Here is a 26067-nt window from a genome sequence, read left to right as displayed (position 1 = left end):
ATGGATGACGACGGTTCTATAGTACTATATAGAAAGAAGGTACATAATATATATCCGAGGATGGAGAACGTAATGTTTCGTCAAACGAGTTCACTGATCACTATTTATCTGAGCTCGATGACCGCTAGACTTATACGTCTTATACACTAGAATCTCTTCTATATCTCAACTATGTCTCAACATCTCGAGAGCGAAGCTACGTTTGAGGGTCACTTCATCGGGTTTCTCTATCGTCAATGGCTAATCCACCGAAAACCAATCCCTAAGGGAACAACCATCTCGGGTCAAACGGCCATCGTGACCGGTTCCAACTCTGGTCTCGGATTTGAAGCTGCGCGACAGCTACTCCAGCTCGGCCTTGCACACCTCGTCATGGGCGTGAGATCGCAAGCACGCGGTAACGCGGCTGCAGACAAGCTACGGAAAGAGTTCCCAGACTCAACTATCTCGGTCTGGCTTGTCGATATGGAGTCGTACGATTCTATCACGGCATTTGCGAAGAAGTGCGAGACACTTCCGCGCATCGACATCGCCATATTAAACGCTGGCTTACGATGCGATAATTTCACAGTTGTCGAGGCTACGGGCCACGAGAAGACCTTCCAGGTAAACTACCTTTCAACCATCCTGCTTGCCATCCTACTGCTGCCGGTCCTTAAGTCAAAGAAACTGTCGTCGAGCAGTTTGTTCCCTCCCCGGCTTTCAATCGTCACGTCAGATACTTCATACTGGGCGGATCCGCTCGAGGCGGGACCGGTGCTGCCCCAGTTCGACATTCCCGAGGAGTTCAAGTCGATGCGGTCTTACCCGAGGAGTAAGTTATTGCAACTATATTTCATCTCTAAGCTAGGGGAGCACATCAAAGCCGACGACGTCATCGTCAACGCATCCAATCCGGGTTTTTGTAGAGGCACGCAGTTCGGGGACGGAGCCGTAAAATCCTTTATATCTGCACTGACATTCTGGATCTTCCAAAACCTAAACGGAAGAACGGTAGAGAATGGCGCCAGCGCCGTAGTTGACGGTGTCGTCACGAAGGGTAAAGAGAGTCATGGAAGCTACGTCAGTGATTGGGGTATCCGACCGTATGTGTAAACAACACGTCATGGCATTAAGACACTTTAACTAACTGAAGTAGGTATCCCAAGGTCGTATACACAAAAGAAGGACAGGAAATAAGAGAGAGGGTATGGGAAGAGACGTTGGAAGAACTGAATTTTGCCGGTGCTTCTCGGATCATCGAAGAGATGAAGCGCTGAATTAAGAAGGGACCGGAGTATTATTCTGCATAGCGAGCGTATCTCGTCTTATAAAACGATGTTTACCAATGATATCTTAGGTACATGTTGATACCATTTGGACGAAACTGGGATCGAGTTGTATGAAGGATAGTGACACTATGAAGCATGAAGCATGAAGCATGCCTGTAAGCTCCTTTTCCTCAAATTATGATGATGTATATACCAGGTCCACCCTCCAATTTCCCTTTCTCTCCTTTTTGGGTATCTCCCCACCTCGACAGGATAGTCAATATGCAACCCAGATCACTGCGCTATGATCATTAATTCATTAAATCGTCAACGCCTCGACCCCAATAGCAAAACGAAAGACTACCAGGTTAAACAGCTCCCTTTCCTCTAGATGACATGGTTTTCGAATCGATGCTTTGTTCTCGCTCGATCTCTTGCATTTCCTTCTCAACCTGTCGGATATCGATATTGGCGACTGCATCTGCGCCATCGAAGATCCATGCGATCTCTTCCAGCGTGGGTCCTTTCGTCTCAACGTAAAAGAAATAAACGAAAGCCAGCTCGCAGAAATCCCAGAGCTGCACAAGAGTCACATATTAGTAAAGGGTCTCGTTAATATATAAATAGGAAGATATGTGGGTTAGGCAATGGGAGAAATAAACTTACAGTATAGAAAAGCATAAAGTTCCAGTGCTTTGGGAACTTATTCCAGGCGATCTTGTTGGTCTGATTACTCAATGCGAGGATAGCCTGCACCGTTATATTCATGATCATCATTCCCTTAGCACGTAGCTTAAAAGGTAGGACTTCGAGCGCGTAGGCTATTAACAGGCCTGAGAAGCCGATATCGTAGAATATGCCGAACAACCAGATAAATACCAGCTGCGCATACCCAGAAGCGGCGTTGGTCATATTTGAATTCTCGTAAATAGCACCACAGATGGTCCAGCTCACGAACGAAACTACCATGCCCGACGTGGAAATTAAGAATAGCGGCCGTCGCCCGAACCTATCTACATTCAAGGCAGCTAGTATTGTCACTATGAGGTCAAGAATCGTCTTGCCGCCGCTTAACTTGACGGAAGTGTCAGCATGCAAGAATGAGCATCGGACTGTAACCTTGAGATGATGTTTCTTACAGCAAGCTTTTGATCTTGGACCCCGATTCCAGCCCCCTCGTAGACGGTGTCCATATAATTAGAAAAGAGCGCGTTTCCGCTGTACTGGGAGATGACGCCTAGGGAGATGAGGATGGCTAACCGCCATAGGTTACCCTTGGTGCGTAAAAAGTCGAGATAACCGGCAGCGCGGGCGACTTGTTTCTCCATTCGCATTGTCTCTTTAATCTCGCGGAACTCAAACTGGACTAGAACATCATTCTTATCACCGCCAGCGTGGTATTTAGCTAAGATATCGAGCGCCTCTTCGTGACGGTCCTTCGCCATGAGATACCGCGGCGACTCAGGGATCCAATAGATGAAAATAATTTGGATCAATGAGGGCAGGATTTGGATCAGGGTTATAGACCTCCAACTCCAATCGTTACGGATCTGCGCGGTGCCCCAACCGACCCAGGCAACCAGAAGAGCGCCTAGATTCCATAAGCAGTTGTAGACGGCAGTGACAGGTCCACGATGCTGAGGATGACAGATCTCGGTTAGCAGTAGGGGAGAAGCCATTTGCGATAAACTGTTACCGAAGCCGAGAATCAAGCGACCAGTAATGAACACTAGATCGTATGTTAATAAGTTCTAGTTCATGTTAGTTGGACACTTCTCTTTTTTCACACTTACTCTCGTATCCATTACAAAATGCAGATATGCAACCTCCTATTATCATGAAGACGCATCCAATAGCTATCGACGTCTTCCGGCCCCAATTGTCGGCAACATATGGCCTAAGGCATATGTTAATATCTTGTATCAGAGCCAGACACGTGGTAGAGGCCATACGTGAGGAAGAAACTTAAGATGCTCCCGATGTTGAACATATTTACGAGGAGTCCTAACCAACTGTCGGCTACCTCCTGGGGATTATCAGGCCCGACCTGCGTCTTTGGAAAATATTGCTTCCATCGATCAATCTGTTGAGACGTATTGACCAACATTCTGCGTCCGACTTGTCAGCCAGACATCCGGCGAGACACTACTTTCGGCATTCTCTCTTTGCCTTACCCGTCGTATCCAGTAGTCGCTGAGGCTATCATTAAAACACACGCCCACGCATAAAGCTTTCGGAGATGTGGCTCCTTTGTCCAATATACATATTCGAATACGGGTCCTTCCCTACGCGCCAACTGCTCGTGTTCCTCTTCATGACCCTTGGCCGCGGACTGGCGAGGGCGAACCATTCTGATTCCTCTAGATTCGCCTTCTCATGTGTGGGCTATCGACGTATGGTATCGTTCGGGTTCGTGCTTCAACCTCGGGGGGCAGGTAGAGGTCTAGGTATTAGGGGAGAGATGCACGCACGACACGGGGAAGGATATGATGTTATTCAAGTGCTCTATCTGCAGGGAGAGGCCGGGGTTGGTAATTAAAAGCATAACAACGCAGCGCCTGTCTATGTCCTTCGTGAAAGAAGACATACCCTTGCCATCCTACGCTAACCCTGCCGCTATATCGTTGCTGTTACGATAATGCGGGGATAATATAGAGAGGATTGCAGAGGGTAACAGTTAGAGAGGACCCTCGACCAGGATCCGACAAACTAGCGGCCTATCAAACCGACAGCCCGGCTACGATCTAGTCGTGATGCTCACTTCCTCATGCCCGAAAAGAAGAGTCTTATGGTATATCTGAGGCTCCGAGTTGACGTTTTCGGGAAGTATGCAGTAGTCAGTTGATGCAAAGTTTACTTTCGATTTTCCTACCCCGACTATACGCAGGTCCCTTTACAAGACGGAGAACTAACGCATAAGTGTCTATTACCCTTACCTAGAGCTGGCCTATGCTTTGAATGCTGTGCCTCTAGTGCGCTTATCCTTTTTATTTGATCGTCACAGGTATTGTATACAAGTCTGCTCTTGTAATGTATCTAGACATTGCAAACCTACCGCTATTGGTCGTTGAGCACATGACAACTATGTAAAGTGAAATGACCCAATAGGTGACATAGAAGAAATCTGCATAGCAGCAAAAGACCCGCTTCCCCAGGTTGTATGTTATGCGCGACAGCGATGATCCCTAATGGAACGTGGACGACGAGCTAGGGTAATAAGTGACGGCGCTGGACCAATCCTGTTGCCCATCCCTCCGGCAGGTCGTTCGATCGCCGTTGAATAACACCCTACCTATCCGGGTTTGGGGAATACAAGGCCCTGCTCAAGCCGTCCAGATTTAGAAGAGAGCATCGAATGTACGGGACGCTTCAACTACATGGCATAACATGGAAGCATCGGCAATATAACTTCCACCGCATATGTGCGGGCCGAGAACCTAGTCAGAAGTTCGAGTGTTATTGGATGTATGGCTTGTCTTTCCGGCGCATTGTCATAGTGTAGGCAACCATAGGTAAGAATGGTTGGCGGTGGACCAGAAAAGGACCGGCTGGTTATTTGGCAAAAGTCGGAATGAAACATAACGAGTCTTCCTAAGGGGGAAGCTTGGCAACGGAACAAGGAACCTAGAACATTCTGGCTAACTAAACTACATTATTTACATCTTTTAATGTAAGGTAGTTCCTAAAGAATAGAGAAGTCTGCTATTTTGCTTGGCTATCTATTATTGCTATTACTTTCACCGCGTGTTATAACTCCCCCCTCCATAGTTTAGTTCAGTTTAGAGACATCCTATTGTTAGCTGTCACTTATTATATGTTGCTACTGACACCGAGGACAATCTATGGGATTAATGGTGGGAAATTTCTTTTTGTGGGAAGGAAAAACGGTAAGTGAAATCCGACAAGAGCTGGTAGAAAAAAAAGACACGAATCCGAGCTAAATTACTGCCTATGACATGTGTCTAACAACCTTGGAAGCTTGGTGGTAAGTGAAGAAGGCTGGTATTATCCTTGAGCAAAGGTATAGGTATGCTGGAATTGCGTGGCAATATACAGCAGGCGTGGTTCGTTTACATACAATCTCAAAGGTGTCGACCCCAAACTCATTTCGAATGCCAAGCCTAGGTTGCCAGTATTTCACTCATTTTATTAGTTTCATTGTTAGGCTTCTAGAATCAATACACACCAGCAAGCAAGCAAGCAAGCCATCCTGGGGATCCTAGTTACAATTCGCCCTATCACCCTATTCTTCAAAAGCCTGCAATAGTATCCAGTCGCAGAGCTATGAACCGGCATCAGTCGCACATTTGTTAAATAGATTTTGAACAAAATCAGAAAGCAAGGACAATAGCGGACTGACGAGATTTCCGTTAGCATAAAACAACTGCATCCCCTAATGTAAGTCATCCATGTCCACCACTACACAACATCATCCATCTCACTATCGGAGATGATGGAATTTACATATGTGGGCCTGAGGCTGGTATCGTTGGAGGACCTCTCGAGGTTATTAATGCTATGCATGGCCCTCACCAACTTATCCATTTCTCCTTTAAGCTGTTCCCGCCTTTTGGCGGTGTTCGCGTCTTCCTCCATTAACCTCTCATAAAGACCTGGCTCTGCCAATTGGTGAACTATTGTTAGCATTGTTTACCAACTTGATCTGCTAGATTTATCTATGAGGGGGGTTATCTTACCAGATTGGCTGAAGATATAGAATTTGGCGTTCAAGAACTCATCGAGCTGGCTTTCTCGATATGTGCGGAAGAGGTTGGAATTTACATTCATCGTCACACCCTCTACGAACCGCGCCGCGGCCACTACCCATATAAAATGATTAGCAAGAAGAATCGGGTCAGAATCGCTACCGAGAAGTCGTACTCATGTAATATCCACGAACAAAACCGGCCACCTCAATTTCAGTATCGTAGGGGTCTTTCCCAGCCTTGTGGAGGTTAGCATCAAGCATTTTCCGTTCCTTGGTCTTTTCCTCCTCTGACATCCTTTCCAATTTATGAATCTTATAATTCCAGTCGATCAGAGTCAAGGCCTTTAGACGTAGGATGCCTCGCATACGTGTAAGTTGTTCCATCTCCTGTGCTTTATAACGATGGAACGCATCGTCATTCATCATGTAAAGCTGATACGTCTCGGATCCGAATATTTCCTCTAGGCGTGCCCTTTGGCTAGCGACTGTCTTGTCAATAAATTCACTCAGATACTTCCTGCAGTCTTTGAAGATTAAGCGGCTGCGCAGTGACTCTAGAGAGCTTTCGAGGGCGGCATTAGCGGTCCTCTTTAGCAGTTCCGCTGTCTTATTGATATAGGTTTCCAGTGGCGCTTCCCACTTTCTGACCGCTTTCAAGCATAAATTCTCGCGAACTTCGTCGGGGACCAAGTCTCGCGGCATTCCAGGTCGTTTCTTTGATAGAATCTCACTGCGGATATCCTTAATGTCCATTGCAAATCGACCAAGATTGGAATACTTGGCGAATGGGTCTGACACACCCGCCCCTGGACCGCCGATGACGGATGATGTGCGTGACATTCCCATCGTAATGTCTTCATTCTTTACAGGGGTGCCGGCACCGTCTTGGCGCTGTCGCCTGCTAGGGGTTGTGAGGTTTCGCATAGTTGAATCAGTAGGCCGAGGCCTATGTGGTGTCGGTGTGGTAGGTTCTGAATCACCTCCAGAAATATCGATTGTCTGAAGCTCTGAATCTTTGACTGTGCAGGTTGGTTTTATTCTGAATATGCATTCTTGAAATTGGCTGTTTAATGCATTCCATTCAGACGAAAACGCAGTATTCTTCATGGCGGTTTTCATCTGCTGAAGAAAATCAAAAAGGCTCTTCTTCACCTCATATTCTACATTGGGGGGAAGTTCGGGCAGGGCGGCCAATTCGCTCTCGACAACCTTGAGACGGGTGAAAACCGTATTCTTAATCGACGGAAGACTCTCAGTAAAGGCTTCCCCGAGCTTAGAGGATAGGTACTACAACAAACTACCAGTTAGCTTCTCCTATACTCAAGCAGTTCGTAAGATTCACCGGGGGCACAGCAGTAGCTAGGCAAACCGAAACCCTTACGAATGTGGCCACTTACCCTTAGTAGGACCTCGACACCACAGCGGTCTTTAAACTCTGCAAATTCGGTGGGCCATTGAATACCACTGATCTCGCGATTAAAGAAGAGTTCTTCCCATTTTGCTGCGTTCTCTAGCGCTTGATCCGGCGGACGCGATGTAGCAAAGAAACCATGCCCAACGAGTTGCTTGTCATTTTGGAACATAGACAACCAGTTGGAAATGTTCTGAGGGGGAAGTTGGTCTGCCTTTGTCATAACACCGATGGTTCGGCCAGTCGCTTTGGCCCTGCGGATGATGCTTAAAGAGATGGAATTTTCCACATCAACGTTCATCGGAAGAGCCCACATAATAATTGCCCTGGGTCGTTTGATATAGTCAAGTGTCAAATTCTCTACGACTTTCACCACGTACATATCCTCTTCTTTTTCTGGAGATTGGAAGACGCCAGGCAGGTCGTAGAAACTTAGATCTGGAAGCCCAGGCCCTCTCATCTCCAAGGCTACGATGTTCGGAGAGAATTGGGCATCTGTCTCCCGAGCCGCAACTGGAGAAAAAGTCGGTTAGTCTAAAGCCTGACATAAACGTGGAATTGAAAACGAAAACTCAAGATGTAAGGGCGTCGTTTAGTAAGAAGTATTTTGAGTTGCCTATAACATGAAGCGGCCATTGACTCACCATCAAGGGGCGTTTCTTTAGCAAAAGCACCTTCGCCAGGGACAAAAATCTCAAAGTTGCGATTGTGATTTAATATTGCAATCTGGGCCCAGCGAAGAACCTCTTCAATCTCGGAGGGATTAAAGATAGTCTTGAACGGTTTGATATCCCGGTGGTTACTCTTAACCCAGGGAGGGAATGGCTTTGCCACGGTAACGTCTGACAGCTCCGGTTTACGATCAGGGTGTGGCTGGAAATCATAATCCTGTTGTAGAGAGACAGTGCATGACCAATGATCGGTCTTGCTACTGATCAAGCGAATATGAAGAGGGCAACGTGTGCACACGCCAGCACTCCTCGGGAGGTTTATACGAGCTAGACCGGACATCAGGCTGGACTTGCCAGATGACTGGTCGCCAACAAGAACAAGCTCGGGAAGGGGGGCGACGTCTAGAAGTACATGATTAGCAAGCACGCCTCAGCCGTGGGTGGATCATTGCTTGGTTTATCCCTAACAACGCAACGTAGGCTGCCAGAGACCTGGAGGGAATACTACTTACGAGACACGCCGAGCGTCTGAAGGTCTCCTAATGTATCATTACAAGCTTTCTGTCTGAGTCCAATATCGGCAAAGGTAGGATGGGAGAAACTCTGCTGGAGAAAGCTGGCATCGGCGTTCTGTGATACTGGAGAGCCTTGCTGGCCGCTTCTGAAGCTGTCCCGGTACCTCATTTCCATGAAGATGGGCTCTGTTTCATCATCCCTTCGCTGGTGGGTTTCAGCACTAGCTATAGGGCGAAGAAGATTTAGCAACGATGTAAACGATCAAATAGGTAGGGGAGGGGGTAGTTACTCACGAGCATGAGAGCGATTGAACGTTCGGGCCATGGAATGATAACTCTCACTGGGAGGAACTTTCCGCTTGAGAGGATTCGGAGAGGGCGGCCCCATGGTCCCTGATCTCACACTTGGCACCGGTGAGCCACCACGTTCGTGCTTGACGGCGCCATTATGTCGCGGCATTCTAGAATATGGTTAGAAATATCACTCTATAGAAGATAGCTTAACAAACAAGTGGAATTTATATGGTAGAGAGTCGGGAGAGACTGTACCTTGGGTGGTGATTATATGGATGCGGTTATTAGAAGTCAAACCTGAACAAATATATAACGGAGCACAATGTTATACTATCTAACATCCAAGATGGTAAAGAGTCGAGTTACCAAATCTGGAAACCTGGGGTAGGAATAGATAGATGCGGCTGCCAAGAATCGGTGATACTCAAACAGTGCAAGCTCTGGAAGCGTCCACTTTCATCAAGTACTAAAGGTATTAAATAGGATGATGATTTAGATATTGTAAAGGGAAAGAAGAGGGAATGATACACTCGTGTTGGTGATAGTGAGAAGGAGAAAGAATAGAGAAAGTGTGCGAGGAGAAGAGAGAGAAAATTAACACATTAATCGAGTAGATGTATCAGTTATGAAGTTGACTTGAGGCTACCTCCTTGAGATAATGGACGTTGTTAGGGCAACCTGCCTAAACAGGTCCAAGCACTAACAGGCACTATCTAAGTACCGAGTATCGACTAGAAATTGTTCACGCGTAAAAAAAGTGACAGATTTTGGGAAGTGGGGTTGCCTGGTGGCTGGTACATATAGTGGGGTTATTATACTATTGATAAATATCTACGTATAGGGAATTTCCTGATTTACGTATTATGAAGAAAAAAGAAAAAAAAAAAACCCTCAAGAAAAGGCGAATAGAAATACTTAATCGCTTTTTGCAATCAAGGGAAGCAGCTGAGATATCATAGAGGTTACCCGTATCCTAACTACCATCTCTAGCCTCAGTATAGTTTTTGCAATCTCTAATTTACAATAGGCCTTATCACCATCTCACATCCTAGAGACCAAACTATACTATAGATTAAGCTCTGGGCCAAGATCGACTATCCATCAGCTAGATATATATGATTGACTTTGACCAGATCCTCTTCGAGGGCCTCATTACAAGTAGATAAATATAACCATAGGGCATCCAACTGAATCCTGCGTGGATGCCACTCTAGGAATAGTAGAACATATACCAAACAATGGTTCATGCATATCACAATATATGTACTCCGTGGTTTTTAACTCGGAGTCTCCGCGATTCGATTATCTAATAAAAATATGTTAGCTAGGAGTTCCTATCAAGTTGACCATCTCATACCCGGTATTTCTTCCTATGATTAACCCGCCTTCTTCTTCATCTCGGATTCTCCTCCAGCCTTCCCTATCTTCGATCTCGGTACCAGGCGCTGGGTACGGCTCGTCGCACTCACGGCTACTCAGACGTGGCCAGTACCTCCGGTAACTAAAAAATCCGACAGTAAACCCCAGCGCTGACCCCACACAGACGTCATATACGTCGTGGCGATAGTCCTGACACCGACTGATGGCTATCATAGCCGCTCCAACCAGGGGCGCGAGGCAAATCAGCGAACGGCCAAGATCCTTCCTATCGCGGAATATCCTCAATTGGCCAGCCAGAAAGCAAGCTAAGTACCCGAGACCGCTAAAGGAGAAGCTAGAGTGCCCTGAGGGGAAAGACCGCCAGCCGTCGTGGAGGGTATGGTGATCCGTCTCGGTACATACATCGATAGTCACCAAGACGTTAGGTTTAGTGCCGGCGACAGGCTTGCATCTGGCGATTAGGTCCGGCCTAGGGCGGCCAACGGTGTTCTTTACAATGTCGGTGAGGAACGAACTGAGGATGAGGGCGATGGCAAGGCCGAGAATGGTGCTGTGATGCTTATGGAACGAGGCTCGAGCGAAGCTATTGTATAGCAGCAGAAATCCGAGAGGAATGAACAGAGCGTAAACAAAGTTTAGCCAGACTGGCACCCGCTCGACTTCGGCGTGGGGGAATGAGATATTTAAGTTATTGATATAGAACATGCGATGGAAAGGTTCGACGAGAAATTGGATCAAGAGGTAGGCCGTCAACAGGCCAGCGAATCCTACATAGTCGGGTGCATATGAATGCTTGAAAATTAGTTAGACTTGCTTTAGGTTCTGATGGGTTGGGTATGAAAGAATAAAAAAGATCATCATCATACGGTCCAGAACTTAGCTACCGATCCTAATATTCCTCCTTGCTGGAAAGAGTCGTTCCGCGGCGTCATGGTTGCAATAGCTGCAAGTCACCGTCCACGTATAGATTTAAAAACACTCCACAGCATTTCCCGGTAACGACCAATACAAAGGAGATGGCCGCGGAGAAGCAACGGAACGAGTACCTAGTTCACAATGAATTGGAACAGATTAACCTAGGGAATGGGAAATAATTATGTATTGTTATTTTATAACATGTAGGTATGTATTATATATAAGACGTTAAGAAAAGATGAAAGTTGGAGGTCGAGTGCCAGATTAAGGTATGAGATCAGAAGACACGATGACGATTGGCGCATTCGAGATTTATTTTAGGCGCCTACAAGGTAGCACCTATGTACCTCTAAGGCACTCAGGTACCTAATGCTAGCGGCATCTTTGGGATTGCAGCCCCCACGGTCGGGACTAACCCCCAATTTAGGTACTTCACCTCGGTGACCTTTAAGCTTAAAACTTCATTTCCTTTCGCAAAGACTTGGTCAAAATATTACATCTGCCAATGTTTATAGGAGCCACCTTTTGCGACACAGAATTTCCCGCTCTACGTTAGCTCTCTACCACCAGCTACATCTATCGTATCTCTCACACTATAATATGTTGAAATCAACGTATAAGCCCTCGTCGAACCAGCCACCACCACCACCTTTACTTCCTGGTTGGACAGAGCACAAAGCTCCTACGGGCCATACTTATTACTACAATGCGGCTACAAAAGAATCCACGTATACTCGTCCAACCGCGTCGCCTCTACCTACTACTACTTCTATTTTTCAGCCTTCACCTCCTCCACAGGACCCCCACGCCAACTTCCTCCAGTATTCCACCGTTCCTCAACTTTCCGATCCCGCGACCGCCAATGCCTTCCTTGCTCAGTACGACCCAGCACACCAACGTCATGCGCAGCAGCAGCAGCAGCAGTATGGCGGCCGTGGTGGTCACCGCGAACATCGCGAAGGAAGAGATCGACCCCGCCCTCAGCCGGCAGACAAGCCGAAATCCAAAGTTGCCATACCGGGTTGTGAGCCATGGTTGCTGGTGTACACCAAGTATGGTCGGCGCTTTGCGTATAATCCCGCCAAAAATGCGAGTTATTGGCGGATCCCCGAGAAGGTCATGAAGGGGGTACTAGAACTAGACATCAGGGGGATCAAAGAGAAGGCCACAGGCACGCAAGGTGGGGGAGCGGATGTTAAGACATATACATCCCCGTCCGCGGAACCGCAAATAGAAACCCCTACAATAGATACGGTGGAGGAAACAGAGGAACAAGTAGAACTAGGTTCTGATTATGAAGAGGTTGAAGTCACGGATAACGAAGGCGAAGAAGAGGAAACCCGCGAAGCGATGGAAGATGAAGATAAAGACAATGAGCGCCCTCCGAAACGACAGCGTACGGAAGAGCCTACCGAAGACATACCGGTAGAATTTGACGAGGACGATATTGCATACCAGTTACAAGCGATGGGAGATGAGTACGGTCTGGACCCGGGCGAATACGACGACGGTAACCCGGACGCGTGGCCCGAAGGTGCTGAAGGTCTCCCCCTATCTGAGACGGACGCGAGAGAGCTGTTCAAAGATTTACTAAACGATTATGGTATCAACCCTTACTCATCATGGGAAAAACTCATCGAAGAGGGCCGCATCATTGAAGACGGGCGGTACACGGTGCTTAATACGATGAAGGCACGCAAAGATGCCTGGGAAGAGTGGAGCCGCGAGCGAATACAGATTCTCAAAGAGCAGCGTGCGAGAGAAGAAAAGAAGGACCCCCGGATCCCGTACTTGGCATTTCTCCAGCAGAAAGCAACGCCGAAGCTCTATTGGCCAGAATTTCGGCGCAAGTACAAGAAGGAAGCGCCCATGCGCGACACCGACCTAAACGATCGCGATCGGGAGAAGTGGTATCGCGAGCATATCAATCGACTAAAATTACCCCAAGACACCCTTAAGAAAGATTTGGCTACACTTTTACGCAGCATCCCTCTCCGTGCGTTGAATAACAAGACCCATCTAGAAAACCTCCCTGCTCAAATACTGGCCGACTTGCGCTACATCAGCCTGGCCCCGCAGATCCGAGACCCTTTAATAGAGGCATATATTCAGACGTTAGGACAACTACCAGCAGGTGATGGGGCCGACGACGATGGCGAGGCGGCATGCAAGGCGAAAGAGGAACGGAGAAGGCGGGAGAAGGCGCTTGAAGAACGAGAGCGCATTGTCGCAGAAGAAAAGCGAAAGCAAAAGAGGCAGCTGGAATACGGAAAAGCAGCCCTACGAGAGGAGGAGCGGGAACTAGAAAGAGCTATGCACGTAGGGAAAAAGGGCCTACAGAGTCAACTTTTAGCCGCGAATAAGACTGATAATGCTGCTAGGTAATTGAGTACTTTCTTAATATACCCAAACTACCACAAACATGATTCGCAAGTTCACCTTCGGTATGAAATATAATTATAGTTAAGGTTTAGCATCAGTTAATAGGTAACTATCAAGGAATATCTAGATTATCTCGAAGTTCCTTCACAGCCTTCCCTTCATCGGTGTCTCTTCGTTATCCGATCATAACAGCCAGTTATCGAACCAGGTCACAGCCTGCAGGAAGGCCTGCTCCTTAGCGAAGCGCTCAACCTTTTTACTGGTGTCGCAGCGGACAGAAAATCCATGGACTACCTGCGAGTACAGGTTGATCTGGTAGGGCAGTCCGCCCTGAGCTAGGATCTCTTCAGACCTGTGGCGCTTGTCGGCCGGGAAGATCTGATCCGTCTCAGCAGCCGCGATAGATAGCGGTGCCTTGAATCCCGCAAGCTCATCCTCATCAACAAAGGACGGGTGCGCCATAAAACCAGCCTGGATACCGTTCTTGTAGTGACGGGCGACGTACTACATAGGTGATTGTTAGCGGCTCGAACATACAGAAAGAAGACGGAATAACTAATTTAAACATACCTTTGCTCCGAAGCAGTACCCGACGGCTCCCAGCTTCTTGAAACCCCTCTCAACCGTAAGATACTTAATAGCAGCTTCAATAATAGGGTCGACAGCCTCCTTGGTGTGGGGGTTGTCGCCAGTAGAACCCTTAGACAGCCAAGATACGAAATCGAAACCCTCAGGGCGGTTCAGAGATAAGGCGTCGCCTTTAAAAGGGTCAATGATGAGGGTAAGGTAGCCGTTAGCAGCATATTGATCAGCCATCAGCTTGCTATTCTGCCAGATGCCGATGACGTCGGGAATAAACAGGATAGCAGCGTCTTTGGCCGTAGATGGCTCGGGAGTAGCCAAGTAGGCTTGGTGTATGCCTACCTTGATGTCTGCACCTGTGGGCGTGCCCCTACATAACAAGACGTGGTTAGTATAAGGACCCAAGGAACAGTAAGATATACCTAGGTGTATGTATACATATGTTCAAATGTAGAAGTTTAAGTATAGGAGTAACTTACTCGTGCTTGACACCCTTGACGCAGCAGTCTCCGGGGGGATTTGAAGCCATCTTGAATTCTCAGTATGGGTAGGTACCAACGGTATTTATCTTTTATATGCGTAGGTATTAATGAGTAGAATATTACGAGTTGACGTGCGGCGAGAACTATGATGTAGATATGATAGAAAGAAGGATATTCAGCTTCGGATGAGTAAAAGGAAGAGCAACACAAATTACTAAGAGCGAGACGAGAGAAGCTTAAGTATAAAAATTGACGCTAACAAGTCCTTAGTCGTCGAGATTTATCAGCAGCAACAACATTTACATTGTTACAGCTTGTTCGCTCTTTCCGCTATATGAAAGGTAACTTTCCTTAGGAGTGCCCTAGTTCCAATGACCCCTCCACCCCACCTACCTGGGTACCTCCTATGTTAGGTACCTCATTACATGTAGTTCTACTACCCGTCCGCGGTGCCGACGCCTGCAAAGCCTAGGTACATAGTACGACAAACCCCACCCCGATTCTCGATGGATTGCTCCAATCGCGTCAGCATGCAGGCACGTTTCGAGGCTTTTTTATTTGATATCCACACGTGCAATGCTCCAATTATGTAACCTTGAAACTTGCATGTCAACATTCTTAAGAGGTGCACCAAAAAAGTCGGGCATTGGCCTGCAGCTTCACCACCATCTTACTCCTCTGTCCAGCATCATGGAAATATATTACTTAGGCATCTAATAATATACTAAGGATATTATATAACAATGATCATTGCCTATACGAAGCGTAGCTCTCGCTCTCATTATGACCTACAGGGCTACTCTTACGGCGGGCTTCAACTCAGGAGACCTACAACTTCGATGACTTCCGGTCGAGCATGGGGCCATCTATCCGCTTTTCCATCTCCTGCGTGTGATCCTCCCCTGCTCCCCCGTACTCGGCTCCGGAAGATCCTCTTGTCTTGACGCCCCGTCGGCATTATCGCGCCGTGAGAGTCCTACCTGCGGCCGAGATGATACCCAGAATGGAATCCATGCTCTATTCTTCTGCTCCATCGACTGTCTGCCAGAAGTACGACCCTCCCGACTTTGTCGTCCCAGCATAGCCGTGGATGATGCCGATGTACGAGTTTCGATATCCTCCCGGTCTAGCTGTGTTCCTATTTTCGGTGACGGCGACTTCCCGGGGCCTAGCAGCAATCGTAAAACTTGGGTGGGAATCATAGGGGACGGGGTTTGATGACTCCATTCTTCTCGAGCGACATCCTTGTGCGTTGCTACGTTGCTAGGTGTGGAACTAGTTCCGGCCGTGCTCGCACGAACCTGGGATGAGGATATGCTCCTTCGGCGCCGCTTTGATTGCCCCGGTATTTTCGGTGTTTTCGCTAGTTCCGTGTCTGTCCGTGGAGATAAACATTCCTTCTCCGTTTTCTCCGTTTCACCGTATGCTATCTGCGCTTGGTCGACGTTTCTTTCAGACGACTTCTTCATCATCTTATCCCGTATATAACCGCTTCCGCGACCATTTGCACCACTATTCCGTACCCTTCGGGTATTTGCTGCTTCCTCTAGGTTGCTTCCGTCCCCTTTGTTGTGAGGCATTAATTTCTCTGCTGGGCCGGAGATCGTGTCTCTATCTCCGTTATATGCGCTCGTCCGCCTCTTGAAGGACCACCAAGATTCTTGACGACTTTCTTCTACTTGGGACTCTGGTTCTGTCGAAAGCTGGCCTAGAGATGTCGATATGCCCTCTAAAGGACTAGTATTGGACATATTCGCTTTATTCTTGGTTAGTCCAAGAATGCTACGAAACCTAGTTCTATGTTCGTTCGAGCGCTCGAAACTGGCCTGAGATTCCGGGGTACACGTTAATTGGCTCCTTCTCTGTAGTGTAGGTGCAAATATCTGATTCCGGAGACTGGACGCTGAGTTGACTCTCTTGTTCTTTCGTAACAGGTCCGGAGCTTGTGGTGTTTGCTCTCTCGAGGTCTCGGCTCGTTCCGTATGACGAGACGCGGATGTCAGCTGTCCGCCGTCTCTAATTATTGCGGTTGTATCTTCAACTCCAGTGTCGTAGGGGTGCGTACTCTTGCCGGGTTTGGTATTCGCGGATATAGAGTCTCGTATCCTAGGATTGTCAGACAATGTCGATGCGCTCGGTCCTTTCTGCTTCCGTGACTCTATTGCTTCTACATAATCGTCAATTCCGTCTTGCTAAGACTCAATCTTCATATTTATCCATAATAGGGGAATCGAGACTGCCTCAAGCGCCTTTACTCGTCGTGATTTTGGCTTGTCTTTGGCCTCTCCTTCTCGGAGTTCTCGAGACTCGTATAGTGTTTGCTGAGTCGGCCAACGGTGTCTATAGTCAACTACCGCCTTCTCCCTCTTCCTCGAATGTCTTCTCATTCTGGTATTCAGGTCGCCTTTTGAATATTGGTCTAATTAGACGGTGCTGTCTACGTTGAAGGATGGGGTTATTCGGGATCCGGTACCCGTCCGCCTTATGTCCCCTAGCCTAACTTTACGTATATCACAAGTAAAAATATAGCCTAATGCTAATCGATGTAGAATATATTGCAACGAATGTAGATAAATAGCATCGCCCCAGGAGATATGACCTGGGATGATATGTTTATTTTAACTAGTTATAACTAATAAGAATAAGGTATCTTCTAAGTGGTCTGGTTACCTCCTAGCTAATGCATGTATGTAGTTTCACCTTTTGTACTTTCGGTTAGAGCTTCCTAGGTAACTTTTCTGAGCTTACATTTCTATCAGGCAAGCAGACCGTGAGGCTGTTCAGTTCGAAGTTACGTTTAGTAAGGTACGTAATTCTAGTTGATACTTTATCTAATGATAAACAGATAGGTACATAAAACACTAGATAAAACTTAGGTCTATAATTTAGGTATATCGCATAAACTCGATGGCCTTGACATTCCATAGAAATATAGCGTTTAGCACAACTCATCTCAAATTTCGAGAATGTTGAGTATTCTATCTGAAAAGACCTGTTACCTTCATTTTATCATACTGCTCTTCCTGCTACTATTGGGAGATTTCAAAACTCTATACTAAGTATTTACTATGGTAACCCAAACAAATGATAGCTACCTAGGTGCCCATACGCCATTCATACCGGGTGCCAATACTAAGCCCCTTAATATTATGCATAGAATGGTTGTAAATGGGATAACTGTCTAAACTACCACAATATCTAGTGAACAGATGGAGAAAATAACATATAAAATGTACACTCCGTGTTTTATATCATTGTAATAAGTTCCGCTGAACAGTCTCTAATAGGTAGTTATACGTTCGCCCGTATTACACCTTTTCTACCTCATGCCGGCTCCTGTTAACCGTATATTATCATAAATGGTATATTGCTCTGCGTATAATATCACATGTACTTAAGTAATATAAGTCTTACAAAGCACAGTCCTTGTACGATTATCTCAACTCGGCTCGATTGTACCCTGTCCCAGTGGCAGGGGTATACGGTGCCTCGGCAACTTGCGTTGGAGCTTGATACTTGGGCTGTACCGAAGCGCCGTGTTGCAAGATGGGAGCGTAGTTCCCATGGGAAGGAGTCGGATAGGGAGAAGACATTCCAGAACCGGGAAGTTCCTGAGGTCCAGCAAGCATTGGTGGCGGTGATGCAGTTATATGAGCGCCCTTGTGGTACTTCTTAATGAAGAAGATGCCTAGGATAGTCAATCCAATAACAGCAACGCCACCCACAACGCCGCCAACAATAGCTCCGATAGGAGTCCCGGAGCTGTTACTCGATGGTACGGAAGTGGTATCTATCGATGCTGAGGATGAAACGGTCGAACTACTTGTTGCTACGGGATGTGAATCCGTAGACTCGTGCGTTGAAGACGTGATCGTTAAATCGTCCGTAGTCGACGATGCCGTACTATCAATTAGGCTTAAGGGGGTGGTCAGTAGCTCAAGAACTCGAGTTTTGCTTTGCGTATCACAGTCCCATGCTGTAACGGTTGAACCACTCGTCTTCGATAATCGAATTAGCACCTCGCCTCTTAAGAAAAGCTACGGGGGTTGTGGCGTGGCCATCTGGCGCCGGAAACCACTGAGCCTATCATCGTTCAGGAGCTTGTCCTTTTGTACTTACAGAGAATAGCCAGGTGATGCAGTATGGTAGTGCCGATTGACTATTGTATGGGGAGTTAACTTAGGTCCGAAGAATGATAGAGTCTAATTAGGTGCTTCCATACCAGCAACGCGTCTTTGAACTCGTGCCGCAGAAACTCGTCGGATCATAATCGTCACACTTAGTCCAAAAACTCGACGAACATGCCTTCAGCTCTCCCGTACAACATCCCCTGTAGTCGCCAATATTTTCGCATGTTCCGACACTTGAGTAACAAGTATAAGTAATAGCAGCTACAGAATTAAGTTAGCTAGGCCCCCTACGCAGCGCATTACTCGAAGAGCAAAGCCCTCACAGTCGAGAGCACCAAATCCGCACGTATCATGACCCATGTGGTATTCGTCGCGCCTTAGCAGCTCGGTTGACGCGTAATATTCCGGGGCCGTGGTAGGCATAGGCTGTAAGGCAGCAAATGCGCCATCTCCGGCCTGCGTGGGGAAGGGCTGGAAAAGGAGTTTGGAGGCCGAAGCCGTGAGAAGCAGCCCGAGTCGAACTGAAAGGGATAACAAGGCGCGCCCCATGGTTCATGGGGTTTTCTTCTATTATGAGCACGCACCTGAAGTTGACAAATCTTACATTGGTCCGACCAACAAGCCGGATGAAAAAGTTATGCTGATTGAGATTGTGAGAGACCTTCAGCTTGCTGCTAAGAAGATTAGTCTTTCAGCTCCAGTGACACATTATATTATCGAGGCACAGAGTAATGTTGACGATGCTGGAGTAGGCAAAGCGCGGTTCCAAGTTTATATTTTTTACAAGATTACGACCCTCAAATTTGGTATACTGAGAAACATCATAAGGTTAGCGGCGTAATGTTATAATAGATGCGTGGTGAGTTAACCCTGTCCCGTTTTACTAATTGTTTAGAAGACATTTGATGTTAAAAATTAGTTACGGTTTATAAGAGAGGTAGTATATAAATCATGTGAGAGCATGGTCGATTTAGAAAGCAGCTTTATATACCTAGGTACCTACCTATGGAAGGTAGGTAAAGTATTCCGTAGGGCATATTTCAGGTACAATATGCCTTACGTGATTTTATGCATTAGGTACCACCTACCTATGTAAAAAAGAGTATTAATTACTTAAAGCATGTTAGAGGGGTAGAGGAACAAGAGGAACAAGAGGGACAGAGGGGTAAAGAGGTACCTTTGTATCTTGGCTAGCGAATCAGTTTTCATATCTTATCAGAGGTCCCCAATAAAAATTTAAAATTTCCATGCGACGGACCCCACCTAACAATTTCCAAAACACCTTAAATATTTTTTTTTTCTTCTCTTCCGTCCTTATTGTTGCCCAACCCTTCATCGTCAACGGAGGAGCAGCGTTAGAAAAGGAATAAGAATCTGGGCCAAGGACCACGTCGTAGACGTAAGGTCGTCGACGTAACCCAGTCCATTCTATTTCCTTACTATATCTAGCACTTGCTAGAATTCTGCGCTGATCTATACGCTCAAGGAACGCCAGAACTTCTACGTTGACTTCCTTCACCATGGATCAGCAAAGGCTCGTCGAGCTGCTCCAGGCATCTCAAATTCGTAAGTACTTGATATGCATATGCATGTACTTCATATATACACACAAATAGAGCCGAGAATTAGCTAGTCTTCGATTTGCTAACTTTTTCTTTTTACCTTATAGCTGACACGCAGAAGGTCAAGGCCGCAACTGCTGAGCTCCGCAAGAACTTCTATCCTCACCCGGATTCCTTACTCGGTCTGCTCCATGTCATAGTTTCCCATCCCGAAGCCACCGTTCGCATGTTGGCGGCTGTCCAAGCCTTACGGCTCGTTCCCAAGCACTGGGAAAAGATTGCCGACGACCAGAAGCCTGCTGTGCGCAATGAGCTCCTCCAAGCCATCGTCCGAGAGCAAGACGCGAAGTGCCGTCATGGCCAGTCCCGTATTATTGCTGCTATCGCAACGGTTGATTTCAATAATGAGCAATGGGGCGACTTGCTGCCTGCCGTCATGCAATTGACTAATTCCGACAATGTCGCCCACCGTGAGGTCGGCTCCTACATCATATTCAGCCTCTTGGAAGCGAACCCAGCCTACTTTGAAGATCACCTATCCGCTCTATTTGAGCTCTTCGCCAAGACTATTCGGGATCCCCAGAGCCGTGACGTGCGAGTCAATACTATGCAGTCTATTAGTGCCCTATTGATGCTGATCGACTGCGACGATGATGAACAATCCGTCAATATCGTCCAGGGGTTTGTTCCTACCATGGTTGACGTACTCAAAGATGCTGTTGACGGTGGCGATGACGAGCGAATACAGCAGTCGTTCGAAGTCTTCCAATCCTTCTTGGCTTATGATCCTGCTCTGATATCCCGCTACTTTAAAGATTTGGTCCAGTTTATGCTTGACCTAGCCATCAACACCAACGCTGAAGACGACGTGCGGGTTCAAGCGATCTCCTTCCTCGCGCAGTGTGTCAAATACCGCCGGATGAAGATCCAAGGCATCCCTGATATGGGTGCACAACTCATGAAGAAGAGTTTGGTAATCCTATCCGAGTTAGCGGATGATGATGACGATGAAGACACAACACCCGCCCGGACGGCTCTATCTCTGATAGATCAGTTGGCTACAGACTTGCCGCCGAGACAGGTTATCGTACCTTTGCTCGACGAATTTCCCGCCTATGCCAGTTCGCAGAACCCAGGGCAACGCAAGGCTTGTGTACTCGCCCTGGGTACGTGTGCCGAAGGTGCGCCCGAGTTCGTGTCTACCCAGATAGCGTCGGTCATGCCTATGGTCTTAAACCTCCTCAAGGATCCCGTACAAAGTGTTCGCCATGCGGCTCTCCTAGGTCTCATACGCTTGGGCGAGGATCTATCTGATACCATGTCTCCCCATCATGATGGCATCATGACCGCTTTGGTCTTAAACTTGGATGCAGCTAGCGGTGATGAGTCTGATAAGAAAAATGTCGAGATTATTCGATCCGTCTGTGGCGCCATCGACTCTATGGCCGAGGGGCTAGGAGCGGACATCATGGCTAAATACGGAGAGAGCATGATACATCGTATTGGAACGTTCTTATCGCATCCAGACCCCAAGGTCAAGTCTGCCGCAGCGGGTGCGCTTGGTGCCATCGCTGTCTCTATCAAGAGCGCATTCATCCCTTTTCTCAAGCAGACTATGGAAGCCATGTCTTCCTACATCATGGTTGAGAGTGGTGAGGAAGAGCTCGCGTTGAGAAGCTCGGTCTGTGATGCTATGGGTCGTATCGCTGTCGGTGTCGGTGCACAGGAGTTCAGCCCGTACGTCTTGCCGCTGTTGGTGGCCAGCGAGAAGGCTCTTCACCTTGGCAATCCACGCCTCCGAGAGACTACATTCATATTATGGAGCCAGCTGGCTACCGTATACGAAGGGAACCTCGGTGAATCTCTCGCGGGTATCTTCAAGGGTTTATTCGACAGCCTAGAACAAGAGGAAGAGGAGGTTGAGTTCGACCTTCCAGAAGATCAAGATGGCCTTGTCGACGAGGAGGTTGTCATGCACAGCAAAAAGAATAAGGTCAAGGGTGCCGAGGGCGCAGATGACGAAGATGAGGATTTCATGGATGATGACGACGACGATGATGATTGGGATGACCTTGTCGGCGTGTCCGCACAAGCATTTGAGAAAGAAATTGCCTTAGAGGTGCTAGGCGACGTCATCTACGCCGCTAAAGAGAGGAGCACGCCCTACATTGAAAAGGCTATAGAGCTTGTAGCTCCCTTTGCCGAGCACTCATACGAGGGGTGCCGCAAGACTGCCATTGGAACCCTTTGGCGAACCTATGCTTGCGTATGGGAAGTCATGGAAAAGCAAACCGGCCGCAAGTGGGAACCTGGTTTTCCCCTTAAGCTGGAGCCGGTCGCCAACATCGCCAAGCTTGGCGAGATCGTATCTACCGCTACGTTACATATCTGGCCCGATGAGTCCGACCGGTAAGTTATTCCTTATGTGCACCTGCTACTGTTCCCTATTCCGGTTCCAATGATGACTACTTTACGTTATACCCAGCTCACTCAGACGCTCTATGCGGTTGCTGAGAACACGTATTTTGAACTATATCTGATTTTAACCATTTCTATATACAATTTTTGCATTGAACAATGGAGGCAAGACGGACGCTAACATTCATTAGGGACGCTGTCACAGAGATCAACCGTAGCGTCGCTTCCACGCTGAAGACTTGCGGCCCGGCCATATTGGGACAGAAGGATATGATGGAGCAGGTTGTGACCATACTCGGTACCATCATTACCCGATCGCACCCCTGCCAGCTAGATCTCGGCGAGGAAGATGACCAGGAAGAGTCCCAAGGGAGCTCCGAGTGGGATTGGTTAGTAGTAGACACCGCTTTAGATGTTTTGATCGGTCTCGCCTGTGCCCTAGGCCCGCAGTTTACCGAGGTCTGGAAGGTTTTTGAAAAGCCCATCATCAAACTCCTAAGTTCTAACGAGGCCATTGAGCGATCAACCGCTGTCGGTGTGGTAGCCGAATGCGTCGCATACATGGGCAGTGGAGTGACGCCTTATACCTCAACATTGTTACGCCCGTTACTGCATCGCCTCTCCGACGAGGATAAAGAGACCAAGTCCAACGCGGCGTACGCAACTGGACAGCTCATTTATCATTCAGAGGACGCAAATACGTACCTCCCTGCTTATAACCAAGTCCTAGGGAAGTTAGAGCCCTTACTGCAGATCAAGGACGCCCGATTGCAAGACAACGCCGCTGGATGCTTATGCCGCATGATACTAGCCCATCCCGACCAAGTTCCGATTGCGGACGTACTGCCTGTTCTTGTTGAATTGCTGCCTCTAAAAGAAGACTACGAGGAGAACAAGCCTGTTTATCAGTGCCTGCACAAACTATGTAAGCCCACATTCTACCATACCTTGCCATCACCGCCTGAAAATGGCCATATAGAACTACCTCGAGGATATTATGCTGATTATAAACTTCTAGATGTGCTCTCAAACCCAACGGTGCAAGAGCTGACGCCGAAGCTGCTAAATATCTTCCAGCAGGTCCTCGCGCCACCGGAAGAGCAACTTGAACCAGAAACGAGAGAAGTGGTACAGGATATGGTACGCATCCTGGCCAAATAAGACGGTTATGCGAAACGGGTTTAAATGAAGGAAAGGTCTTCTGGAAAACGGAAATGGATATGGTTGCATGAAGTCATGAGCGAATGAAGGATGGGAGAGATGCGGTGGCTACCGTTGTTTGCACATAGATGATTCCCCCTGAATGATTGTTTTTAAGTGTCCTCCGGGAGACTACTAGTTATAGCTAGGCCTGCTGCATCTGCTACGTCGTGTCAGTAAGAAATTCATGGCAGTGTACGAACTACAAGCCGATACCTTGAGACGTGCTTGTGATTATAAGGATTGCTATGAATTGAAGATTGAAGATTTCCATCTCGGAACCAGCAATTATCAAAATGTCCAGTGTTGAAAATGCGTACCTTACGCGGCTTGGCACCGCATTAGATGTTATAACAGGTAGATACCAAGTCGTTCGTGGTTTTATCCTCATAACCTCAGGCTGTTATTGAGCCATATTGCCGCTCTACCGCGAGAAGCTATATATGGCCCTTACTAACCTGTACTAATTATTCGCGATACTTCACGTGCATGTTGTTGTAAATACCTCGTTTTTATGAGATTATCTTGTACTGCACGACGAGTAGGCCTCCGGTGATGAGGGTTTTTTCTTCTCTTCCAACCGCCACTCGTTCTCCTGATCTCATTATTCTGACGCGTTAACGCAATACATGGTGGGGTAGGACTGACATCCATTGCGGAGGCAAGTTCTTTCTATGGCCATATCGAGGGGGTTGGGTTGGATTGACGGCTTTGTATCGTAGCGCGTCACGGCCATCATCCCTGCATTTCTCGTCCCCTGCCGAGCCGAGCCGGGGAGAGGACTAATCATGCATTAGGTAGGTATTAGAAACTACATTAAAACGACTACCCCTGCGTCTTGCACTTGTTAAGCCTTGGTACTGTTGGTTCTTGTTTGAAAATGTGACTGAACCAGTTTAGATAGAAGGTATAACTACCTAATCCAATAGGAAGAAGAACCCGTCTGCAACAGGTCGATATTGTTTCCCATAGCCATATCTACGAGCTTCACTGGACTATTAGCTCTACGGAGGGTTGCATTCTGCCAGGTCTTCCAATTACGGCTGCATTCATGTCTATTCAGATCGTCGTCTTGATAAGCTCGTTCCTTTTGCTTCCCTTTCCCTAGACTGCGCTCTTAGACCATAGGTACATCCTTATAAAATAAATTCGAGTAGGTAAATATGCAACTTGCTTAAGTACCTAACCTAACCTAGGTAGTGATATATATCGGAGTTAATTAACTTGGTATAGGTTATAAAAAATAAAAATAAAAAGAAGAAGAAGTGTCTCCCAGTTTCCCATCTACATGCCAGTGGGTCCAGTGGATCACCAGGGAGGGAAGGTCATCTCCGATCTATGTTACTAACATTCGATTGCCGCCATGGGACGGGAAATGGCGATTGGCACCTGGGGTTGTAGTCTTGGGGTTTCCCGGGGGAAAAGCTTGATTTCGATCCTACAACCGGTCATAATGAAGAGATAAAGAGATATGCACTGGCTTAAATAGGCAAGATATTACCTACTACTTCGAAAAATATGTAGAAAAATAGTGAGCTGTTAAGGTGACCCCAAGTTACCTCATGCATACCGAACTATGTATCACGAAGTTACCGCGGCGTTTTCACAATCTTAATTCAGCTCATCCATTCTATCGGAGGCGGTACGATGCGAAATACAGCCGCGAGGCGGAGGTTACTTGCAGTAGTGGTATGTAACACATATCAATCTTAATCACGTTGTGTAAGTTGACAGCTCCTACGTAACAATAGCAAATCTCGGACCTGAAAAGATTTGTATATGAAAGAAGAGGGATTTGGATGAGTTCATATGATATAGGTACCTATATAAATAAGTAGTTAAGTTCACATGATAAGGTATGGGAAGCATTGTTACCATATTAGCCGGTAATATATACCTATATATATATAGGTATGTACCTTATATCTATGTATAGGTACATATTGAAGTTGAAAGATAAGAACACTGGGCCAGCTATATTGATTGATCCTTTCAGCATGCCATTCTATACGCGGTACTTATACAAATCCCATGTAGGTACCAGACATACCCGTAGACGGCTGCTAATAGAAACTTGTTTACAGATACATATATGCATCTGCGCATGCATATCGATCCCCATCAGGTAGTTACTTCATATACGAGATGCAAATTGGCCGTTTCTGCA

General features: G+C 47.1%; 9 protein-coding genes across 9 annotated transcripts; 3 read left to right on the top strand and 6 right to left on the bottom strand.

The window, feature by feature from the left end:
- Window positions 1-37: 37 nt before the first annotated feature.
- F4817DRAFT_207153 (NAD(P)-binding protein) lies at window positions 38-1450 on the top strand. The gene is made up of 2 exons (XM_049298644.1): window positions 38-1085; window positions 1139-1450. Exons 1-2 carry the CDS (start codon window positions 172-174, stop codon window positions 1257-1259), a joined length of 1035 nt encoding a protein of 344 aa, XP_049156333.1. The 5' UTR covers window positions 38-171; the 3' UTR covers window positions 1260-1450.
- Window positions 1357-3843, bottom strand: F4817DRAFT_207166 (sugar transporter-like protein). Its single transcript, XM_049298645.1, has 6 exons — window positions 3425-3843; window positions 3203-3358; window positions 3044-3147; window positions 2390-2979; window positions 1917-2324; window positions 1357-1828 (listed from the first exon to the last, which is right to left on the bottom strand). The coding sequence occupies exons 1-6, from the start codon at window positions 3598-3600 to the stop codon at window positions 1619-1621; spliced, it is 1644 nt and encodes a 547-aa protein (XP_049156332.1). The 5' UTR covers window positions 3601-3843; the 3' UTR covers window positions 1357-1618.
- A 1355-nt stretch (window positions 3844-5198) lies between these two features.
- F4817DRAFT_346215 (P-loop containing nucleoside triphosphate hydrolase protein) lies at window positions 5199-9607 on the bottom strand. The gene is made up of 8 exons (XM_049304368.1): window positions 9105-9607; window positions 8850-9016; window positions 8553-8780; window positions 8014-8442; window positions 7356-7882; window positions 6132-7245; window positions 5948-6070; window positions 5199-5869 (listed from the first exon to the last, which is right to left on the bottom strand). Exons 2-8 carry the CDS (start codon window positions 9013-9015, stop codon window positions 5670-5672), a joined length of 2787 nt encoding a protein of 928 aa, XP_049156331.1. The 5' UTR covers window position 9016; window positions 9105-9607; the 3' UTR covers window positions 5199-5669.
- Window positions 9608-9740: 133 nt separating this feature from the next.
- F4817DRAFT_346212 (PAP2-domain-containing protein) lies at window positions 9741-11406 on the bottom strand. The gene is made up of 3 exons (XM_049304367.1): window positions 11096-11406; window positions 10207-11021; window positions 9741-10155 (listed from the first exon to the last, which is right to left on the bottom strand). The coding sequence occupies exons 1-3, from the start codon at window positions 11159-11161 to the stop codon at window positions 10152-10154; spliced, it is 885 nt and encodes a 294-aa protein (XP_049156330.1). The 5' UTR covers window positions 11162-11406; the 3' UTR covers window positions 9741-10151.
- Window positions 11407-11611: 205 nt separating this feature from the next.
- Window positions 11612-13619, top strand: F4817DRAFT_207083 (uncharacterized protein). Its single transcript, XM_049298643.1, has one exon. It carries the CDS (start codon window positions 11745-11747, stop codon window positions 13527-13529), a length of 1785 nt encoding a protein of 594 aa, XP_049156329.1. The 5' UTR covers window positions 11612-11744; the 3' UTR covers window positions 13530-13619.
- On the bottom strand, window positions 13590-14936 carry F4817DRAFT_346210 (dienelactone hydrolase). Its single transcript, XM_049304366.1, has 3 exons — window positions 14588-14936; window positions 14097-14478; window positions 13590-14030 (listed from the first exon to the last, which is right to left on the bottom strand). The coding sequence occupies exons 1-3, from the start codon at window positions 14635-14637 to the stop codon at window positions 13710-13712; spliced, it is 753 nt and encodes a 250-aa protein (XP_049156328.1). The 5' UTR covers window positions 14638-14936; the 3' UTR covers window positions 13590-13709.
- Window positions 14937-15381: 445 nt separating this feature from the next.
- On the bottom strand, window positions 15382-16977 carry F4817DRAFT_367366 (uncharacterized protein; the record flags this gene model as incomplete). Its single annotated transcript, XM_049307111.1, has 2 exons — window positions 15382-16696; window positions 16790-16977. 2 exons carry the CDS (start codon window positions 16975-16977, stop codon window positions 15457-15459), a joined length of 1428 nt encoding a protein of 475 aa, XP_049156327.1. The 3' UTR covers window positions 15382-15456.
- A 760-nt stretch (window positions 16978-17737) lies between these two features.
- On the bottom strand, window positions 17738-19671 carry F4817DRAFT_346203 (uncharacterized protein). Its single transcript, XM_049304365.1, has 4 exons — window positions 19044-19671; window positions 18813-18981; window positions 18710-18749; window positions 17738-18588 (listed from the first exon to the last, which is right to left on the bottom strand). Exons 1-4 carry the CDS (start codon window positions 19267-19269, stop codon window positions 18025-18027), a joined length of 999 nt encoding a protein of 332 aa, XP_049156326.1. The 5' UTR covers window positions 19270-19671; the 3' UTR covers window positions 17738-18024.
- Window positions 19672-19941: 270 nt separating this feature from the next.
- Window positions 19942-24554, top strand: F4817DRAFT_346202 (ARM repeat-containing protein). Its single transcript, XM_049304364.1, has 4 exons — window positions 19942-20286; window positions 20390-22691; window positions 22892-23625; window positions 23719-24554. Exons 1-4 carry the CDS (start codon window positions 20241-20243, stop codon window positions 23859-23861), a joined length of 3225 nt encoding a protein of 1074 aa, XP_049156325.1. The 5' UTR covers window positions 19942-20240; the 3' UTR covers window positions 23862-24554.
- The last annotated feature ends 1513 nt before the right edge of the window (window positions 24555-26067 follow it).

The sequence above is a fragment of the Daldinia loculata genome, assembly GCF_022478755.1.
Source record: "Daldinia loculata strain CBS 113971 unplaced genomic scaffold F4817scaffold_48, whole genome shotgun sequence".
In the NCBI taxonomy this organism is placed as follows: domain Eukaryota; kingdom Fungi; phylum Ascomycota; class Sordariomycetes; order Xylariales; family Hypoxylaceae; genus Daldinia; species Daldinia loculata.
This window is presented reverse-complemented; position numbering and strand designations above follow the sequence as displayed.

Bases quoted from the DNA above. Each gene is read 5' to 3' on its own strand.
- F4817DRAFT_207153 (XM_049298644.1), top strand. From the start codon at position 172: ATGTCTCAACATCTCGAGAGCGAAGCTACGTTTGAGGGTCACTTCATC. The intron at 1,086-1,138 runs GTATGTGTAAAC...TAACTGAAGTAG, and splicing joins AGTGATTGGGGTATCCGACC to GTATCCCAAGGTCGTATACA.
- F4817DRAFT_346212 (XM_049304367.1), bottom strand. From the start codon at position 11,161: ATGACGCCGCGGAACGACTCTTTCCAGCAAGGAGGAATATTAGGATCG. The intron at 11,022-11,095 runs GTATGATGATGA...CTAATTTTCAAG, and splicing joins CGGTAGCTAAGTTCTGGACC to CATTCATATGCACCCGACTA.
- F4817DRAFT_207166 (XM_049298645.1), bottom strand. From the start codon at position 3,600: ATGGTTCGCCCTCGCCAGTCCGCGGCCAAGGGTCATGAAGAGGAACAC. The intron at 3,359-3,424 runs GTAAGGCAAAGA...AGTCGGACGCAG, and splicing joins GCGACTACTGGATACGACGG to AATGTTGGTCAATACGTCTC. The intron at 2,980-3,043 runs GTAAGTGTGAAA...CATACGATCTAG, and splicing joins ATTTTGTAATGGATACGAGA to TGTTCATTACTGGTCGCTTG.
- F4817DRAFT_346215 (XM_049304368.1), bottom strand. From the start codon at position 9,015: ATGCCGCGACATAATGGCGCCGTCAAGCACGAACGTGGTGGCTCACCG. The intron at 6,071-6,131 runs GTACGACTTCTC...TTATATGGGTAG, and splicing joins TGTTCGTGGATATTACATGA to TGGCCGCGGCGCGGTTCGTA. The intron at 5,870-5,947 runs GTAAGATAACCC...ACCAATTGGCAG, and splicing joins CTATATCTTCAGCCAATCTG to AGCCAGGTCTTTATGAGAGG.
- F4817DRAFT_346202 (XM_049304364.1), top strand. From the start codon at position 20,241: ATGGATCAGCAAAGGCTCGTCGAGCTGCTCCAGGCATCTCAAATTC. The intron at 22,692-22,891 runs GTAAGTTATTCC...AACATTCATTAG, and splicing joins TGGCCCGATGAGTCCGACCG to GGACGCTGTCACAGAGATCA. The intron at 23,626-23,718 runs GTAAGCCCACAT...ATAAACTTCTAG, and splicing joins TCAGTGCCTGCACAAACTAT to ATGTGCTCTCAAACCCAACG.
- F4817DRAFT_346203 (XM_049304365.1), bottom strand. From the start codon at position 19,269: ATGGGGCGCGCCTTGTTATCCCTTTCAGTTCGACTCGGGCTGCTTCTC. The intron at 18,750-18,812 runs GTATGGAAGCAC...CCCATACAATAG, and splicing joins AGTTCAAAGACGCGTTGCTG to TCAATCGGCACTACCATACT. The intron at 18,589-18,709 runs GTAAGTACAAAA...CGATTATCGAAG, and splicing joins GCATCACCTGGCTATTCTCT to ACGAGTGGTTCAACCGTTAC.
- F4817DRAFT_346210 (XM_049304366.1), bottom strand. From the start codon at position 14,637: ATGGCTTCAAATCCCCCCGGAGACTGCTGCGTCAAGGGTGTCAAGCAC. The intron at 14,479-14,587 runs GTAAGTTACTCC...CTTGTTATGTAG, and splicing joins GTCAAGGGTGTCAAGCACGA to GGGCACGCCCACAGGTGCAG. The intron at 14,031-14,096 runs GTATGTTTAAAT...TCACCTATGTAG, and splicing joins GGTACTGCTTCGGAGCAAAG to TACGTCGCCCGTCACTACAA.
- F4817DRAFT_207083 (XM_049298643.1), top strand. From the start codon at position 11,745: ATGTTGAAATCAACGTATAAGCCCTCGTCGAACCAGCCACCACCACCA.